Below are 20685 nucleotides of genomic sequence, written 5' to 3'. Positions count from 1 at the left end.
TCTTCTTCATTAATGCATTTGTAGAACAAGCAATATTAGCTTGCATGCAAAACGAACGCAAGTGTAAAGCCAACTTTTGTTCCTCCATAAGTTTTACAAACATTGTTGTTTGATGGAGATTTAATGGAGAAGCCTTTGTAGCTAAGAATTGTGGAGGGTGTGCATGACTGAAATGTTCTTCCCAGTAACGTGAGAAGTCATTTTCAGCTTGAAAACCCTACATATCATGGCAAACAACTATCAGATATAAAAAATAAAAATAGGAACAAGAAAGAACCAAAAATTGAAAAGAATGCATCATTTTCTTACACTGAAGTATGCTAATATCAGAAGCTCAACCAATAGAATGGTATGTATCATGGTAGAACTAGAGGAATGAGTTGGTTTCTGCCTTAAAGAGAATGAGTTGCGTATGTTTAATGGAGGGGGTGATTGAATTTATATTAAAAAGAAATCTTCTGTAATACCAAACAGATTAGGAAGGGACATAACCACCATTGAATAATTTTCCAAGATTGTTTTGAGTTTGGATCCCCTAACCACCCCTTTCCATCTCACATTGTTTATCATATACTTTTTTAGTAACAAAAAGAGCATCATTAGGCAAGTCAAGTAATTTCCTCGGACTCTGCTTTGGTCCTATACATTAACAAGCCAAACACCCTAGGTGGTCAGATCAGAATTTTGGTCAAAATTTTGATCTCAACCATTAAAATTGAACGGTTGAGATTCAATTTCGAATGAGATCTTGGATCTGACGGTTAGAAATCTCAGCTTGACGCATGACCCAAGCAATTTCGAATTTCCTCACCCTATTAAAAGCCAACTTTTTATTCATGAAAAAGACACCTAACTTTTGCCTCACCCTATTGAGGAACATCTCAACTTTTCATCCATAGAAAGACACGTAATTTTATACCAACTAGAGGGAGCTCCTCTAAACTTAACAGAGGCAGTTTGCATGGGAATATATAGATAGAAACCAAACTATTAAATCCATCGTTACCATCACATCTGCTAGGAGAATTTAATTTCTTATGATCCAACGCTAAAAATTTATCAGGTTTTATTCTGAGAGGGAAAAAGGTACCAAAAAAAAAAAAAAGAATGAGGAGAAAGAGACATAAAAACTCCTAATCTTTAATTCTTATGACAATCCTTCCAAGATCCTAACTCACCAAATAAATTCTGAAATGTTGAACAATTTAACCTTTGCATGCCTCAATTTTTGACAAATAATAAATACACTTTTTCAGAACTTTACTCATTTTCTTTATCCTGTTTGGTAAAACTTGACATGTGAATATGGAATAAAATTTTAAGGCTATATGATATGCTAGATGACATATTTTTTTACACTGTAAATACTATCAGATTACAAAAACTTCTCTAAAAATTTAGGGACATAAGATATTAATACAAAGAAGTTGCCCAGATACTATTACTAAATGTTAATGGCAACTCAAATAATTACAAGTAGCTTTAATATCAATTCAACCTTTCGCAACAAAAATTTGTCACCATTGAAAATACCAATACACCTCCGCAAACATATTTAGCCTTTCCAACAAGGGGGGGGGGGGGGGGGACACTAAGAACATCTTTGAGTATAATCCTTCACTAGCTTTGCAAATGATGAAGTTTTGATCTCCATCAATTTAGTTGGGGAATCATATTCTGCTACAAAGCCTGTTTAAGACAATAATATATGATAAGGAAAGTATAAAAACAAATGAGAAAGAAATATTATGAAATTCAACTAAACCCATTTGGTTATAGTCTACCAATTACTAGCTAAAAATTACTAACCATTATTGAGGACAAGGACCTTATCACTGTCAAAAATTGATGTTATCCTATGTGCGACTGTAATGACAGTAGACCTTGCAAAGAGTTCCTTAAGCATTTTTTGAATTAAATAATCAGTAGCAGTATCTACAGATGCAGTAGCTTCATCAAGTATTAACACTTTGCTCTTCTTGAGTAATACTCGCCCTAAACAAACTAATTGCCTTTGACCCAAGCTCCAATTCTCGCCATTCTCAGTCACTGTGAAAACCACCACATGAAAATGAGGTATCTATTAGAAACTTATTTTCATTGATTATTCAGCCCCTATGTTTTTAAAATGGGGTTAAGAGGTTGGGAGGTTGTATGGTGAATGAAAAGCTTAATGAATAATTTGTGAAACTTTTATAGGATTGTGCGCTTGTGGGTTGTTAAATTGCGTTAAACAACTTTAATATTTAACAAATGTAAGAGAAGACAAACCTCTAAAATCAAGCTTCTCTTCTTTCTTTCTAAGTACATCACCAAGCTGGCATTTATCTAAAACCTAAGACAAAAAACAATTAATATCAACATTTCACCTTTCCTAATTACACAAGAAGACATTGAATTGATCATTAAAGGCAAAGATAAACAAAAAAGTAATGCACAAAAAGAAAGAAAGCAAAATATATATATATACATATATATATATTACTTGTGAATTATCAAGAAGAATTATTATTTACTCTTTAGTGAAAATTCATTAGAGAGGATATGTACTTCAAATCATTGTCACTAATTGAATATTATTCATCAAGTAAAAAAAAATGTAAAATATATCTCTATACACATATATAGGAAGAAAATGGATATGGCACCCCATCTTTCAAGGAAGTCAGTCAAAATTCTGAGTTTGTCGGGGTAAGTGCTCTAGGCTCAATGGGATTAGAGGTGACAATAAGATGAATATATATATTTGATGTGCGAATTATCAATAAAAGAAGAATTATTATTCATTTTTTCAGTGAAAATTCATAAGAGAGGATGTGTACTTCAAATCATTGTCACTAATTGAATATTATTCATCAAGTGAAGAAAAGTAAAATATAAACTTACCTCCCAAATCTGTTCATCATTGTACTCTTCAAGTGGGTCAAGATTATTCCTTATAGTCCCTTCAAACATTATTGGATCTTGTGGAATGACGCTTAACTTTGATCGCAAATCATGAAGACCAATGAGGGAGATATTGATATCATCTATCCAAATCTGACCAATTGTTGGTTCAATTAGGCGGAAGAGAGCCTGTACTAAAGTTGATTTACCACTTCCCGTTCGACCAACAACACCAATATTCATCCCTCCAGGAAAAGTACATGTTATACCACGCAAAACAAAAGGAAGGTGTGGGGCATACCGAACCTACATTTATGATAGATAATCAAATAATAAAGCTTACTTATGTTCTACAAAAGTTAGAAAAGTAAAGAAAATAAATAAATAATGGAACAAACAAATAGGGTGATAAAAACTTGAATCTAGATTGCGGATTACCTTCAAGTCAATAACATCAATTTTCCCTTGTAATGGCCATTCATAACTTGGCCTATTTTCTTTTACCAACAAAGGAAGTTCACTTTTTATGGAAGTATACTGTAATAATCTCTCTATGGATATGATTTTATTCTCAAGACTGCTCAGATCCCAAATTACTCCATGCAAACTGAAATTAAGCCCATACGTGACTATTAAACCCATAACACCTTCAAGAAAAGAGAGAAAAGCAAATAAGTTAAGATCATATTTTCATGTGAACAATTAATCACAATCACATTCATCCCCAAAAAAAAACCACAATCGTCATAAGAAATAACTTCATAAAATCTTAAGTTCAATGTTTTACCGGGACTAAGTACTCCTTTCGACGATGAGATCAAGAAAACCAAAGTGAAGGCATATGTAATAGATGCCAACATATCCATACGAAAGCATAACCATTCAACTGCACCAGAGAAATGAAATTTGGGCCGGCAAAACCCATCAACCAGCTTCAGATTTTTGTCCATAAACCTCTCTTCTTGATTAAAGCATCTGATTGTAGTTAAACCTAAACTAGACTCAGTAAAATGTTGTATAATTGGAGCTTGACATATTCCAATCAGTCGTGATAGCTCTCGTGTTGCAGGTATGTAGTATTTCTAGAAGACAATGTACAAAAAAAATTAAATACAATATAAAAAATAAAACAAAATTAGAAAGTTAGAAGAAAATAAATTGTGATGTCTATTCACTTCAAGTTTGTAGAAAAATAATATGTGGTATCCATTCTTTTTATTATCAAAATCTCAAATTACTCCATCAAATTAAAATAAAGTAACAATTGTTTATACCCATATTGAATTTTTCACTCAATCTAAAATTTTCTAATGATGGTGGATGGTGCAACAATATTATCGTTCCTCAAAGCATATCAATGGGCAACTTAGTGTAATATACAATATTCCGTAGTCTTAGTACTTCAGACGTGTAGTGCCTTTATATACTTAGCATAAAGTGTAGTTTATGTACCTCTCTCAAAAAAGAAGACAACAATAAAAGAAGTAGAAAAGAAATGAAGGAAAGAAGAAAACCACATTCCCGTAAACAATTATCAAGAACAAAATGTCACAATAATCCCAACAAAATCCACCTAGATAGGCTCCTCTTGACTCCAAAATATATGCTACATAGCAGTTTATTTAGGAGCCTCAAAATTTGTTAATTTGATTTATCTAAATTGCCACTGGTCCAACTATAGCCCGAGGGCCTCATTAGTTGAAAATCCACCCTTTATAACTTTAGGCAACTACAGTTCAACCATTAAAAATACCACATGACTAACTCAAATGGAGAACAACAATCCCATCAATGGTAGTGTAACATTATAAATTATTTAGTAATTTATAATTTGTTAATAAATATATTATTTAATATAAAGCTCCAACCAATAAAACTAGCAACAAACCTCACACACTATGTTCTATTTTCATTAATATATATATATATATATATAAAATATCTAAAATATTTGAAAAATACCAAAAGCATGATCATGTTACTTTAGGTACACGTTGATAATAAATAGACATGTTTGGTACTTTTTTGTCTGCAAATGACATAGCATTAATTTCACAGATCTTTCTAGGTTTCAATGTGCCTAATGAAGTACAATGTTTTACTATCATGACATCATAGAGTCAATCCATGTGATACAAAATGCCAAACAACTTGTTGATACAATTAAGTGGCAAAAATTACAAAAGATGTTGTTTTGTATTCTATATCTTCATTTTGATGGCATGTCGGTAATTGTACCAAAACTTTGATTCAGTGTTTAAGAAAGTTTCCTTGCTTAATGCCCATGTTGGAGTAAAATTTAGTCAAACATATGTGAGGTCCTCTATCACATAGACTAACCAACAAAATGTCAAGTAGAAAATGGTGAAGTGCTATAATTCACTACATTGATAAGGGGAAGTAACCCTAATTCAAACCAAAACATATGATCAAAAAGTGGGTTTCTTAGATAATCATTCATAAAATAAAGAAAATATTAAACTTCAAATTATTGCTTTCACTCTCAAGCATACAGGTATCCACTACCTATCACTAAATCAATTCTATGGTGCATAAAACAATTGCATATTTCATTACTCAAAGCAGGCTTTAATCTACGTTAAAATATGTGCAATCGTAACCAAACTAAGTTAGGGCCATCCCAGATTGGATAATATCTTATTTTGTTTTGTCAAGATTTTATTTTATTTCCTTAGCTTCTTCTTATTAGATTAGGAGATTACTTTCTATTTTAGCTCATGTTTTTAACTTTTGTATCTTGGTTGGCAAGCAAACTGGTCTAGTTTTAGTTTCTACTTTTAATAAAGTAATAAGATACAGTTTCAATAGTTTGTATTCAGTTTAGGATATAAATCCTAGACTTAGATTAGATACTTTGCTACTATTAAAGTGCAATGTGAGGGGGAGGGTATCATGTGAAACCTCTCTATCCCCTCTTCATTCTCTTATTCTTCTTCCTCATTCTTCTTATCTCTTCTTCCTGTGATTCTAGTGTCGTATAACAATCTACTTCTATCATAACCTATCAATCACAAGGTAAATGAAGTTGATTTGGAAATAAATTATCATCATGTGAAAAAGAGTGGGTTATAGAATTACCTGATACCAAATGCAAAGCACAAACATTGGAATAAAAACCATTAACATTTGCCATGCAACCTGCGACATTACTATAGCTGTTCCCAATAATTCTATGATTGAGATAAGAAGTTCTTCAAAATTATGTGGGATATCCCTATCAACATCACTTTGATCTCTTGATGCCTGAATATAAAAATAGAATAATATTAACCAATAGAATTTTACTGATATCAAATAAGTACATTTGAAGACCAAAGATAATTAAGCATTCACTAACCCTATTTAATATCCTTCCGAGGGGAGTAGAATCGAAAAATGACAGAGGGGCATGAAAAATGCATTTATGCATTTTATTGAAAAGAAGAGTAGCTGTCTTGTATCCAGTAGTAACAACGAGTATGGACCTTATAAAAATGCAAAGAAAGCTTCCAAAGGAAATAGCAGCATAAACCAAGATGAGCATAGATCCTTTAACATGAGATCCCACATTGTCTGCACTAGGAGCAGCAAACATCATCCAAAATCCACTACTCATTACGAGAAGCTGAAAAAGAATTTGTACCAACACAATCATTAGCACAAAAACCCCTTTAGATATAGCAGTTAGATACGTCCAATAAATCGAGAGACTAACTCCACCCTTTTCTCTCTTTTCTTCTTGGACGAGTTGCCCCTCTGATCCAATTAATTTTTCTGTTTTGTAGTTTTTGGGTTCGCATTCCTCATCTTCTTGAATAGAGTCATTGCTTGATAATATATAATTGTCTTCCTCACTATTAGTTAAATTATCCAAAGCAGCTCCACCTTTGATAGAATCAAGGTCTGCTAAAGCTTTCTTATGGGCATCCACTAATTCCACAAAGTCAGCCCCTGAGTTAAGGATTTCTTCATACTTTCCTGCTTGAGAAATCATTCCGTCTTTCATAACCTACCAAATGAAATAAAATAATCACTCTCAAATTAGATTGATGTACTTCATGTTAAGATTTAAGAATGAGCATAGCATATTCTTACCAAGATAAGATCAGCAGAGACCAAAAACTCTAATTGGTGGGTAACATAGACTACCGTTTTTGAATCCAAAATTCCCAGCAAACATTCCTATCACCAAAGAATCAAATGTTCCCACTTAGGCATTAACAGTACTTTATAAGCTTCAAAGAATCAAATAGTTATATGAACCAAAAAGGGAGGAAAAAATAAGAAGAAGAAGAATCAAATAGTTAAATGCATTAACATAATTTATTTCCGTTATTATACGCGAAAAAATCATGCATCACTTAATATCTTGTGTTTATAAGCATAATTTTATAAATTAACCATAACTTTAATATTTTAAAAATAAACTTTACCTTTTAGTTAACAAAATTATAGTGTAAGTAGTGAAAATGTATAACTTCAAACAAATATTAGTAGCAAAAGGTTTTGAAGAGAGGTCAAAAGACAATTAATTACCTTATACAGATGAGTTCCTGTATGAGCATCCACAGCGCTAAAAGGATCATCAAGAAGATAGATATCAGCATCATAGTACAAAGCCCGCGCAATCTGGATTCTTTGCTTTTGTCCACCACTTAAGTTTATCCCTCTATCCCCTATAATCGTTTGGTCACCAAAGGCAAATAATTCTAGGTCTCTCTTCAGTGAACATGCTTCAAGGATCCTTTCATATCTTTTCTTGTCCATCTCTTTACCAAACAATATATTATCTACTATCTTCCCACTTTGTATCCAAGGTGATTGTGCAACATATGCCTTTGTTCCATTTAAATTAACGGCCCCTGATGCTTTCTGCATTTCTCCTAATATGCACGAAAGTAAGCTTGACTTGCCTGAACCAATAGAACCACAAACAGCCACTCTCATACCATGATATACTCGAATATTAAGATCCTTCAATATGACATTTGACGAAGGAAGGTCCCACGAGAAATTCCCCTTGACTATTTCAATTGCAACCTCGGTGCTATCTTTTGAAAGTCTCTGTACATTACTCAAATCAAGGTCATCAAGACAAAGGAATGAAGATATCCTATCAAGAGAAACTTTAGTTTGAACTAGTGTGGTGATTGTATCTGGGAGATTATAAATAGGCCCCTGCAATATCTGAAATGTTGCAATTGCAGATAAAATTTTTCCTGACGCTAATGGAATTCCTCTATACACACAAAATCCAAAAGTAACCATAGAAACAAACATGGGAGCAGACATATAAACAAAGGTACTCATAGCCGATGTATAAAGTAACCTTTTTAACCAGCTTGTTTCAATGCTCCTGAGCTCAATGATCTTAGCTAAGAACTTCATTTCCCAACTCTGGAGCTTAAGAACTCTCATATTCCTTAAAGCTTCAGATGTGACCTTCATCCTTCGATCCTTTGAATCCATCAATTCTCCTTGAAATCTTTCCTGTAGTTTTCCTAATGGAATATTTGCTAACATCAAAATCATTGTGACAACAAAGGCTACAAATGAAGCCATCCCTAGGCTCTTGTATAAGATCAATAATGCTAAAGCAACTTGAACAGGCACCCTCCATATGTCGTGCAAGTACCAACTAAAGAGGGCAATCCTCTCTGCATCAACATTCATCAAATTAACATTATCTCCACTATTATGGTCTTGCTTTGATTGGCTTGAAAGCCTGAGACTTTTCTCATAGATTAATCCAAACAAAGAAGCACGAACCCTAATTGCCATCTTTCGTAATTGAAAGAATAAATGCCTATTTGAGAAGCACCTCAAAACCATTGAGAGAAAGAAAACAAACGCTAATAGATAGCCTTCATGCTTTTGTTGGTGAGAACTATTGAGATACTGAACAAACTCATCAATAAGGTATGGTCCAACATAAGATGCCAACGTAGATACAATGCAAAACATAGCTGTCCATAGAATTTCTTTCCAGGCTGAGAGAATCAAGGCCTTTACTAGTTTGAGTGAATCTACCTTACTGCCATTGCCACTGTCATCAGCATCATATTCAAGTTTACTTCTAAAACGAGTAAAAACCACTCTAGCACTATCAACATAAGCAAGCTGGGGAACATCTTTAAGGTTCAATGTTTTTGTGAACCCAAGTGCAAGTAAGGAGCCCATCCAAGAGAAAGTAAAAATACTTAAAAAACTGGCATTTGCATAAGGAGTTATACTCTCTTCACCAACACTAGAACTTTGTCCATCATCACCAGTGTTTTCTAAGAGAGGCTTTAAAATATGTAAATCTTCATATTCTCGGTCCTTAGCAAGCAATCCAGCATAACAAAAGAATAAACCAAAAATAATAGATGAAATATCCGAGAACCATTGTAAAGATGGCAAGGATGAATGTTTCCAATACAAAACAAGATGTATAGCAAGATAGGAACAAGACATTAGGAAGTAGAAGGCCCACCAAATCCTTAGCAGAATAGGGAACTTATGCTCACTTGAATGAAAACACCGGACACACAAATAAGCAGAGATCAGAAGCCAAGTGACTGTTCTTAATGCAAAATCCAATTGGGCTACAGTCTTTTGATCAGACCAACCGTATCTATACCCAGAGAGGTAGTTCAACAGGCACAAGAGAAGATCAACGAAAGACAAACCCATGCAAGATATAAAGGCCAACCAATAGTTAGAAAGGCTTGTATTCTTTAATGTTCCTTTCAAATTTTCAGAGGAAGGCACTGTGCGTCTCTTGCAAGCCCAAAAAATGGATAAGACAAGGAATAAGAGTAAATGTGAAGCACCAGAAAACCCTTCTAGGAAAATGGTTATAGAGAACTGTGAATTATTTCTGTAGGTATTCACGTCATTCCTGGACACTTCATCCATGCTTGCAGATTTTCTTTCTTCAGTTTGAAAGTTTGTGGATTAACTTAAGTAGCAAATCCTAACAGCTTCACCAAATTTTGAGTTTAAGAAGGCACATTTGTGAAAAAAATGTTGTGGAATTTGTAGCATCTAAATACCAACCATTGCACCTCATGACTTCCAGAAATACCTAGATTAGCATTCGAGTCTCAATATCCACCCCTAGCTGCAGTTGAACCTGCGAATGAATGGACAGGATGGAAACTATATGTAAGTATATAAAGAGCAATTGAGTTGGCAAAGTTTTCCTAGAAATATCAAGAATAAAAAACTACACTTATGTATGATTTAATCCATGTTCAACTAAACACATCAGTAAAGGTAATTAGCAAAAAAAATTATAATATGAACGAATATATATGAGAGTTGAAACAAGGAGTTTCATACCACAAAGGTAAAATCCTACTCATTCCCTTTTATATCTTAAGAACACCAACTGATATTAGCAACATAATTAAACTATGAATACAATTGTCAAATAAAACCATTTTGCACGAAACTTTGTCAAAACTATTAATGGAAACTCAAAGATCTATCTTAAAATCCATCACCACAGAAGTAATTCACCAAGTCAACTAACTAATTTCAATCCATTTCATCTTTGATTAACACAGAAATTCATTTATTCCTTACATTCTTGAGAAGCTAGTTAGTCTTCCTTGTCATCACTGCACTGCATATATGCAAGATTAATATTGGCAGTCCACTAGAACTGCATGCATATTTGTCTGATAGGCCTTTTTAACAAGATAACCTAACTTAAGTCTATTCTATGACATTCGACAATATGGATAAGCAACCTGGAATTTTTAGACTGTTGGCCCAAATTGTGCAAATAATACTAACAGCCACCACAAATCTGATAATTATTCAAATATCAAACATACCACAATCAATAATGCAGAAAAAATCAATGAAGGTTCAACAAAACAGGGATGCAGTACAAAACAAGCAAATCTTACGAGCACTGATGTGGTAATATAAATTCATGATATCTATCCTGGGAACTTCTCTAGTTTTGGTATGAAAGAGCTGAAGTAAACCAAAATCCTTGTATTCTCAATGGTGATTTTATCATGTGTTTTACAATATCAGAGTTAAGGTTTTTCAAGGCCCAATGGAAAGAGAGAGAGAGAGAGAGAGAGAGAGAGAGAGAGAGAGAGAGAGAGAGAGAGAGAGAGAAGTAAAACAAAAAAATATAAAACTTGTGCATCCACGGTTAAGCCTCTTATTAAACTATAGACGACAAGACCGTGTTGTTTAACAAAAGAAGGTTTTGCAGAAATTGTGGTAAAACCAAAGAAAACTATGGTGTCTAAACTGCTTGATCAATTGAAGAAAGTTACCACAACTCTGCTTTGTATGTAAAACCAGCCTTTTCTTTCCTTTACAAACAAACAAACAAAAAAATAAAATAAAATAAAATTATCAAACACCATCATAAAACATAACTTCTTTGTTAAGAAAAATATAAATCTCACCATCTTATTTATAAATTACTTGAAGGTTACCAATCCATTATATTTACTTCCTTCCCACTTCCTAACCCAGGTGATCTTCCCCTCTCCATTTAAAATCTAAACTCCTCACTCCCCCACCCCCTCCCTTCTTCTCTAGATTGTCACCCTCCTTTTGGTAAAATTTGAAGTGAAAATCATTTAGCGACTCAAAGTAGCACTCACCCTTTGGACTTTGCTTGGGTCTTGCTCATTAAATGCGCAGGACCGTCAAGCCAAACATCATGGGTCGTCAGATCGGAATTTCGATCAAAATTTCGATCTCGACCTTGAAATTCAATGGTCGAGATTCAATTTCGACTAAGATTTCGGATCTGATGGTCTGAAATCTCGACCTGACGGTCATGTGTATTTAATGCGCATGACCCAAGCAAAACTATCACCCTTTAAGGTCTTCATATATTCTGGTAAAATTCTCTATCCTCACATAATAAGTCTGGAACACTTCACATTTCCAACATAAACATATTAATATAATCTCTTTTGGCATGGGGAACTAAATATTGAGATTAACATAAGCTAATTGGGCTGGACACATTGGATCAATGTTGCATTTACTTTCGGGTCCTTGAAGCTGAACCCAACTTCCAATGACTTATCTCTCATTGTTCTTTTTTCATAAAGGAAAAGTGGAATATGGGAGCATTGGAAATTAATTCATTTTTAAATTCAGCATCTCATTCCCCAAGAGAGTGGTGGTATCTTGATAGTTAACACACTTGGCTCCCATCATGGATATCAACCCTATCAGAGCACTTTTAGGGGGGGGGGTGTGGAGGATACGATAGCAAACCAAAGAGCAAAGCCAAGCCAAGCAGCACAAGAAAAGGAAGCTCAGATACACTAGGCAATATAATGGACTATAAAACAAGGCCAATAGGCTAAGCTAGAATGGGTTGAATCCTAGTTTTTTTCTCTCTATATTCTTTTTCTTCTTCTTTTTTGGAGACTTAAAATAAAAAAGGAAGTCTCCATCAACTTGGTAATGCTCCCTGGTAAATTGGTTACTTCTCCTAAAACCATCATGATCAAAGGAATACGAAGGGTCTTAGTTTTTTTTAATCTTGGGAGCACCCTAAAAAACGTCCTTGTCGAGCAATGAAGAAAGGCCATTAATACTAGAGACAAGCTGCCACAATTGGATGAGGTTGGGGAATGAGTGATGGAGAAGGGGCTAGCCAAGCTCTTAAGAAAATTGGATATTACCAGGTCAGAAGTTTGAACCAGTTTGGCAGGGGAAGAGGATGAGAAATCGGTTGGGAATTGGGCGAGGGGGAGGAGAGGGCCTCGGGTAGAGGATTGAGGGAATAAGGGTTGGGGTTTGGGTGGGAATTAAAGGGTGGGGTGGGCTGGTGGGCATGGGTTTAGGGATGGGATAGGGGTTTAGACGGTTAGATGGGCTCAGGTGGTTTAGATCGTAAGTGGATTGGTGGGGACTCAGGTGGGTTAATTGGGTAAGGGTGGCCTATATGGGCTTGGGTGAGTTAGAGTGAGGGGTGGGTTAGATGTAGACCTGTAAACGGGTCAGATACATCACTATCCGAATCCAACAAGCAAAACTGCAATTCGGTCCAATATCCAACAAAAATTTCAGATGGTATCCAAATTCAAATCCGAAACTTTATTGGATATCCGATAATAATCCGATTTGACAAACTATATGATTCTCACTTTTTTTGTTTTCTAACTTTCGATTTTCGATTTTCTGGTTACCAATTGCAAGTTTCCGTATCTGATTATCAGCCCTTTTTAGAGAAAAAAAATGTTTAATACTTCACTCTAACCGGATAACTTTTATCCAAATTTTATCCGATCCAATAAGCAATTACCCGAATTCAAATCCAGTTGCTTATCGAACGGATACAGATATTTTTCGATCAAAAAAAATCTGGATTTGGACACCCTTATTCGAATACGAATGCAAATTCGGAGGCAAATTTCAAATATCCATTTACAACTCTAGTTAGATGGGCTCGGTAGGGTTAATTGGGTGTGGGATTGGGCTGGTAAGGGAGGAGGTGTGTTGGGCCACACGTTAAGGAAAGGGTTAGGCAAGAAGGGAGAGGGATAGGGGCTGGGCTAACAAGCTTGAGAGGGAGGGAAGATGGGTCTAGAGGCAAGGAGGGTTGGGATGAGACTATAGGGGGTTGATGAGCTTGGGGGAAGGGAGGGTTAAGCTGAGAATGGAGGAGGGCTAATAGGCCTGAGGGGGTTGATTGGGCCACGGGAATAAGGGATTGAATGCGTTGAGAGGGGATGAGGAGGGCGAGGTGGGTGAACGGGAGATGGGCTACACAGAGAAGGGTTAGTGTGAAAAGGAGTGGGTGAGGGGGTAAGTCAAGGATTTGAGAAGGTGGGGGATGGCAAAGGATAAAAGGGTGAAGGGGAGGGGGGTTGCAGGGACCAGTATCTAACGAAGTCATAGGTTGAAAGAGATGGCTTTCCATTTGGGTGTAGACACATTGTCATAGGTGTAGATGGTGCATTCTCAAGTTTCAGGTCGTGATTGACTTCTCTAGTTGACAAAATGGCATCCAAGGTTGTCTTCACAGAAGGGTTTGCTATCATAGGTTCTTCTCGTGTAGAGACTTCAATCAGGTGTTGAAAATATTGTAGATCTTCACAACAATCAGGCTGTTGTAGGAGTTCCAAAGCGATCATCTCAAAAGGTTCTTCTTGGCAAGCGGGATCTTCAAAGTGATGTAGGGAGTGCAAGGTTGATAGATCGCACAAGAGCTTCTAAAGGAGAAAAAGCTATTAGTTATGCAAGGGTAGGATTGCAAAGGCATTAGGAACATTGAAGGAAGACTCAGGGCATTTCGATGGAGATTCTAAGCTAGCTTTCCCCTATTTTGACCATGATGATTTTGGCGGAGGGGTTTATACCCCGCCTAGGCTCATGATGGGGGGGGGGGGGCTAACATTAGGTGCAAGGTATAGGGTTGCTTTGGGACATGGAACGGAAGAGAAAATTCCGGTGGCAGTACAGGTGGTAGCATGGGGTTCAAGGTGGGAGTTGAGGTTTGCCTATGACAATGAGCAATGGTGTTGCCGAAGACCTTAGAATAGAAGAAGTGGGACAAGAGATTTTCAAACTTGATTGGCTAGTCAAGGCAAGCCCATCTTCTTTCTTGATTATTATAGAGAGTGAAAAGAGATTAATTGTATAGACCTCAACATAGACTCTCGCATACAAAAAAGATGACCCAACATATTCATGTAGCATCCATATATAGGGGTTTGCTAGGATGAAGCTGATTAGACTGATACTATCTCCATTCCAAAGGTTAAGTGGCACGCTAGGCAACAGGATCCACAGTTGGACTAAACTAAAGCCAAGCTTTCTTGGTTGAATGTGATGTTCCCACTCTCTGAGGAAGAGCATTTTGCTGCGAACAAACCAAGGAGCTTCTTCCAGCGTTTGGATTTGATAGTATCATCATGAAATTCAAAAATGAAGACTCCATTATCAAGTAAGTCTACATTGCTCCATTGCTCCATTTGCTTCCCATTGATTTTGCAAAGACACTTGCAAGATGTTGAGAGAGGGCCTGAGGCCAATGAATTGACCAACCAAACAGGAATTCCACTTAGAGATGCAAGGGAGAACAGCAAAATGGGTAAGGCCATCAAAGGAAGGCTGGATGAAGCAAAGAGAGAGGTTGTGGCTGGATTTTTTAGAGGGGTTAGAAAAGAGGGATGACAAAGGTAAAGGACCATTCGGGGGTGGTGTGCAAGGGTGGTTGGGGGTTAATTGAAGGGACTAGGGAAGGGGTAGGGATGTGGGGCAAAATAGAGGGAGGGGGAGGGCCATTGTCAGGCATTTTTAGGGGAGAGTGCTCACTAGGTGGCAGAGGAGGAGAAGGGGAGCCATCTCCCCCATCATCTACTAGAAGAGCGGAGAAGGACTACAAGTATATTTTAACTACCTTTGATGTCCTATCATAGCATAAAGAAAACATATATTAGGTCCTCTCCTTGAAGGGGCTCTCCCAATAAGTGTCCCAATGAGCTATAGATTCAACCATGTGTAATATTCTAACCTAAGGGTTAGGGTAAATCTAATGAGTGTCCTTGGATTTTAATATTACACATGACAAAATCCTATAACTCATTGGGCACACATTAGGAGATTCCCTCCCAGGGAGATGAGCTGAATCAGATCCTTTCCAGTCACTATGATCTCAATTGCACCCATATATGGTTCCATGTCATGCTTAATAAAAAAAAATGACAAAATGGCAGAAAAATACAAAACAAGTTTTCTACATAAACAAAGGGAAAATGACAAAAAGGAGAAATAAAGAAGTTGATGATCCCTATAGTCCCACCCTAGCTAACGAGGAAAAATCCCTCTCCATCGATCTTTCTTCCCTTGTCTCTTAAGAGGAAAGCTTCTTTTGCCAGAAATCGAGAATCAATTGGCTCGAGCTGGGACATGCTAACGCTGCCTATTTTCATCGATCCCTTAAAGTTCACCTCAATTTCAACTTATTTCCCTTTCTTCTCACTAGTAGTGGGTACTGGATCTCAAACCCGCCTAGTTTTAAGAATGACTCCTTTTTCTCTAGTCTCCTCTATCCTTCCCCCCTCCCCTCTAGGCCCCCTCTTCCCCCCTCCACCTTAAATAAGTTTGTTGGTTCTTCCTCCCTTTCCGCTCCCTGTTCCATCCCTTCCTCAGAGGAGATCATCTCTGCCATCCGCTCCCATAAATCCAATAAAGCCCCTGGCCTTGATGGCTTTAAGCATGGCTTTTTTCCTTGCTACTTGGGATTTTATTGAGAGTGATCTAGTCCATGCTGTTCAGAGCTTCTTCCTTAACCCTTCCCAGCTTGCCTCCATCAACCAAACTTTTCTCTACCTCATCCCTAAGAAGCCTGGAGCCTCCTCCCTTTTCGATTTCCGTCCTATCTCCCTCTGTAATCTTCTCTATAAATTCATCTCTAAAATCCTTGCCAATCGCCTCAAACTTGTCTTGCCCTCTCTTGTGAGCCCTAACCAGTCAGTTTTTATCTTTGGCCGTAGTATCTCCAACAATATTCTCCTTTGTGCGGAGATTATTAGAGGTTTTGATAACTCTTCCCACTCCCTCGCCGCTCTCCTTAAGGTTGACCTCCATAAAGCCTTTGATTCCATCCAATGGGACTTTATTAGTGAGGTTCTCTCAGCCATAGGCTTCCCACCCTCCTTTGTCCACTAGATTGAGGTCTGTATCTCCATTGCTCATTTCTCCATCATCACAAATGGCTCCCCTGCGGGCTACTTGCCTTCCCGTGTTGGCATCCGTCAAGGGTTTCCGCTCTCCCCCTACCTCTTCACTCACCTTGGAAGTCTTATCCCGTCTCTTCCAATCCAACACTGACCAGCTCCTCATTTCCCCCATTCCCAAATGTAAGGCCTTAAAGCTCACCCATCTTGCTTTTGTTGACGATCTCATGATCTTCTCTAAAGCAAATCACTCGTCTATCTCCTCTATTCTCTCCAATCTCTCCTTCTTTGAGTCTCTGTCTGGTCTCAAGTCAATGTGGAGAAGTCCACTATCTTCCTCTCAGGCATCTCTGATTCGGTTCGTTCCTCCCTCTTATTGCTCTCTGGTTTCAAACTTGGATCCTTCCTTGTGACCTATTTAGGCCTCCCCCTTATCCCTGGTAGGCTCACCCACCATCATTGCTCCTCTATGCTTGATCACATTAGGAAGAATCTCCAGCTTTGGAAAGGTCAGCTCCTCTCCTTTGTTGGTAGAGTTGTCCTTATTCTCTCTGTCCTCGAATCCTCATACCTCTATTAGTGCGGCATCTTCCCTCTCCCCAAATTTACCATCCACACCATGGAATCCCTCTTTTCTACTTTTCTTTGGAAGGCCCAAGAATCCTCTCGATTTCTCCATCCTATCTGTTGGGCTGCCACCTTCCGGCCCAAATCTGAAGGAGGTCTTGGCATTCGTTGGATTTATGATGTTAATTTGGCTTGTCTCCTCAAGCTCATCTGGAAAATTGCCTCTATGCAAGATTCCATTTGTGTTTCTTGGGTTTACTCATATCTCCTAAAAGCGGATTCCTTTTGGACTTCCCCACCACTTTCCACCTCTTCCTGGTTATGGAAAAAGCTTCTATCTTTTTGGCCTCTCACCCTTTCTACAATCTTTACCCAAATCTCCTCTGGCTCCTCCACCTCCTTTTGGCTTGACCCCTGTGGCATCCGATGGGCATATTGTTCTCTATTTTGGGTCCACGGCCTATTTTTGAATCCCGTATCCCAAAAACAATCCCCTTTCCTCTTTCATCTCTAATGGCTCCTGGTCCCCTTCTCCCCACCCCCTGTCTCACACAAGTTTGAAGCTCCCTCCCCCCCCCCTCTCCCTCCAATTCTAACATCACTATTTGGACCCCGTCCCCCACCAAAACCTTCACTACTACCTCTGCTTGGAATCTCCTTAAATCCCATTGCCCCCCTATCCCTTGGGCCTCGCTAGTTTGGTTCAAAGGCCTCATCTTGCGCCACTCTCTAACCCTCTGAAGATCCCTTAACCTAGCCCTCCCCACTCAAGCTTTCCTCATCAGTTGCCACATCCTAGCCAACCCCATTTGTATCCTTTGTAGGAATGGTACTAAGGACCTAGACCACCTTTTCTTCATCTGTCCATTCTCTCGTCCCATCTGGAGTTTAGCCCTTGCTTCTATTTGGCCTAAATCGAGGCGATCCTTTGGTTTTGCTCGAGATTGGAAGTGGATCCTAAGAAAATTCTCTGGCTCCACAATTTGCGACCATGTAGGTAAGCTCGTCTTTGCTGCTACTGTTCACCACATTTGGTGGGAACGTAACATGAGAAGATGGACTTCCAAAATCTCGTTCCCAAATCTTGATTTGGCATGCCATCTATTTTTATGTTTTTTCTAGGCTCATTTCTATGCCCCATCCCCCTCTTGCTGATTCTCCAAGGAATAGGTTAATTGTTAGTTCCTGGAGTCTTAGTTTTCCTCTTCAACCGTCCTCTTGATTGGTTGGCCTCCCCCCTAGCTCTTCCTGTTCTTTTTTCATTGTATTTTCCTTGTTGGTGTGGTTTCTTTAGTATATTTATTTATTCATCCAAAAAAAGAAGAAGTTAATGAAGATGTTACTATGCTCTTTTTTATGCATTCGGAGAGGAAATAACTAAGAAGAGGAGAAAAAAGAGCAAGAATTGCATAAGAGAGGAGACTTCAGACGGTAAGCCTAGAACTGTTACTCCGTTAGACAACATTTGAAAATGCCACTAATTTGCCCTTCCTGAAACGGTTCTCTATAAGTGTAAACCAATGGCAGAACGGGACAAAATCTGTAAACCTTCCACAAAAGTTAAGGACAACAGAAGATAGGAAGAGGAAGATTAAAACACTGCATCAATTTGAGGTCCTTAAATTCCATGAGGAGCTATAAAAAATGACACATATATCAATAAAATGAAGGATAATAAGATATTTTCCAAAAGAAGGCTTATAGTAAAACAGTCAAAGTGCCCAACAAATACGTGGGATTCTGCGCCACTGTTATTCATGATTTAACTTTCACTTCTATGAAGGTCTACAGTTCAATTCAGCAATTAGAAAATGAAGTTAAAACCAGAGGCAATTAGAAGGTGTATGGATAAGCAAATCATGCTTTTTGAAGCTTGAACCTGAAAGCACTCAGCCAATCTGCAAGATTTAAAAAACAAGCATCTTTGATTTATGAGTGGTTTCTAGGTGGGGCTATACCCATAAACAACCTAATTCGAGTCACCCATATTTGCAAGACATAATAGGAACCCGTGTGCACAAGATACTTTGAACATTGAGGCAATATTGAGTCCAGCAAGGAAGATGGAGCAACCAATCCATACTTACAAGCATGTTGTTAGGAATGAAATCAGTAATGATGCCAGTCAAATTCAAAAGACGATTATCTGAAGCAAATATATAATGGGTAAAATAGTTGAACTCTTTCCCAACTGACATTCATTAATATGATTTGGAGTCTGGTTTCTGCTATAGCTTCTCACATTAACCATGTTTTTTTTTGCAAGTTTTTGTATTATTTCATGTTTGACCCTATCCCCAAAACAAAACAAAACAAAGTATTACTTCTGCACTTCAATCGTTTCAAATCCTCAATCATGTTCCACAGAATAGAAGGAAAACAGGAATTCAACTCGGGTTTTATAGGGAGAGACAAGTGCACCTCAATGAAGAAGCTTCAGATTAACTTGTAATTCTGGAAGGCGATGACTAAAATTTTACTTGTTCTTGCACTTCTTCAATGAATACCCTTCAATGAAGACGAACCATAGCGGGAGCTTTAGGATTTGGGAAGCTATTATAGCAAGTAGAAGAGGCATTCCTTTGTTACGAAGGACTCGGGAGTGTGTGGATTGGCTAATTCTTGAGCCCTTGATTAATGGAAAAACACGATTAGAATTGAATGTCTAATTTGAAATTTCGCAACCAATACCCAACATCTTCTTGCCGGCTCTCCCATGACAAACCCTAGGATTCGGTTTTCAAACGATTTGTAGCCGCAAATTAAACGAAAATCTATCATTTCGTAGACGGTCAACCCTTCATTTTCAGTATCTTTGGCCTCTTTCGCCCGCTGCCTTCGTTCATTACTTGGCTTCTCTTTGTTGGATACCTGCTTCTGCGACGGCCAGCAAACTGTAAAACATCATTGATATCTTCAACCACAGAGATGTTGGAGAATTTCTAGGGTAGTTTATTGCTAAAATAATTTATGCACAATCTGATTGGAACACTTTTAGACAAACCCAGTTTAATGCCCCGCACGGCTTAAGCTTCTGCTACTGATGGTGACCGGTGAAACATAAAAAAAGACGAACCCTTTGCGTTCAAGATCAAGTACCGGCTCAATAGTTGTTTCACCGTTGCCTTGAGTGCTTCTACGGAGTTTGGACGAGGACAAGAAGTTATTGTTAAGAGTGTTTCAGAGGAGAAACGATGGTGGATTTCACAGCGACTTCCACATTTGAATTTGTGACCAAATTGATCTCGTGAATGCTCTAAATCTGTGAAAAGTAACAAAAACATTTCATCACTAGATGATAAACAAGATAAACAATTGGTGTCTTTCCTTGTTCTCGTGTCTCCTTCAAGCATTTTAGATGAGAGATCAGCTGGATTTGGGGTTTAACTGTTTCAAGTCTCCGGAATATGACGATGAGCTTCGGGATTTAGGGTTTAGTAAAACCCATAAACCCTTTGCAACGGTTTGATTCATATGCATTTAAATCGATTCGTTTTAGGTTCCTTCCACTTAAATGGATTCATCGAAAACAACGATTGATGGTAACACATCTGGATCCGTTGTCGGC

General features: G+C 37.6%; 1 protein-coding gene across 2 annotated transcripts; it reads right to left on the bottom strand.

The window, feature by feature from the left end:
* Positions 1-1584: 1584 nt before the first annotated feature.
* Positions 1585-20581, bottom strand: LOC149020352 (ABC transporter C family member 3-like). Of its 2 annotated transcripts, XM_089148458.1 has the most exons (11): positions 19539-20581; positions 7423-10003; positions 6982-7068; positions 6245-6895; positions 5986-6150; positions 3674-3968; positions 3325-3533; positions 2887-3192; positions 2272-2335; positions 1810-2049; positions 1585-1689 (listed from the first exon to the last, which is right to left on the bottom strand). In XM_089148458.1, the coding sequence occupies exons 2-11, from the start codon at positions 9784-9786 to the stop codon at positions 1592-1594; spliced, it is 4479 nt and encodes a 1492-aa protein (XP_089004584.1). In that variant the 5' UTR covers positions 9787-10003; positions 19539-20581; the 3' UTR covers positions 1585-1591. The 2 variants fall into 2 exon arrangements, with proteins under 2 accessions (XP_089004584.1, XP_089004585.1); XM_089148459.1 differs by lacking the exon at positions 1585-1689 and having other exon boundaries at positions 1805-2049.
* Positions 20582-20685: the final 104 nt, after the last annotated feature.

The sequence above is a fragment of the Hakea prostrata genome, chromosome 3 (assembly GCF_041222555.1).
Source record: "Hakea prostrata isolate BN-2017 chromosome 3, UWA_Hpros_2, whole genome shotgun sequence".
Taxonomy (NCBI): Eukaryota; Viridiplantae; Streptophyta; class Magnoliopsida; order Proteales; family Proteaceae; genus Hakea; species Hakea prostrata.
The sequence above is the reverse complement of the archived record's forward strand: the minus strand, read 5'-3'. Positions and strand labels throughout refer to the sequence as shown.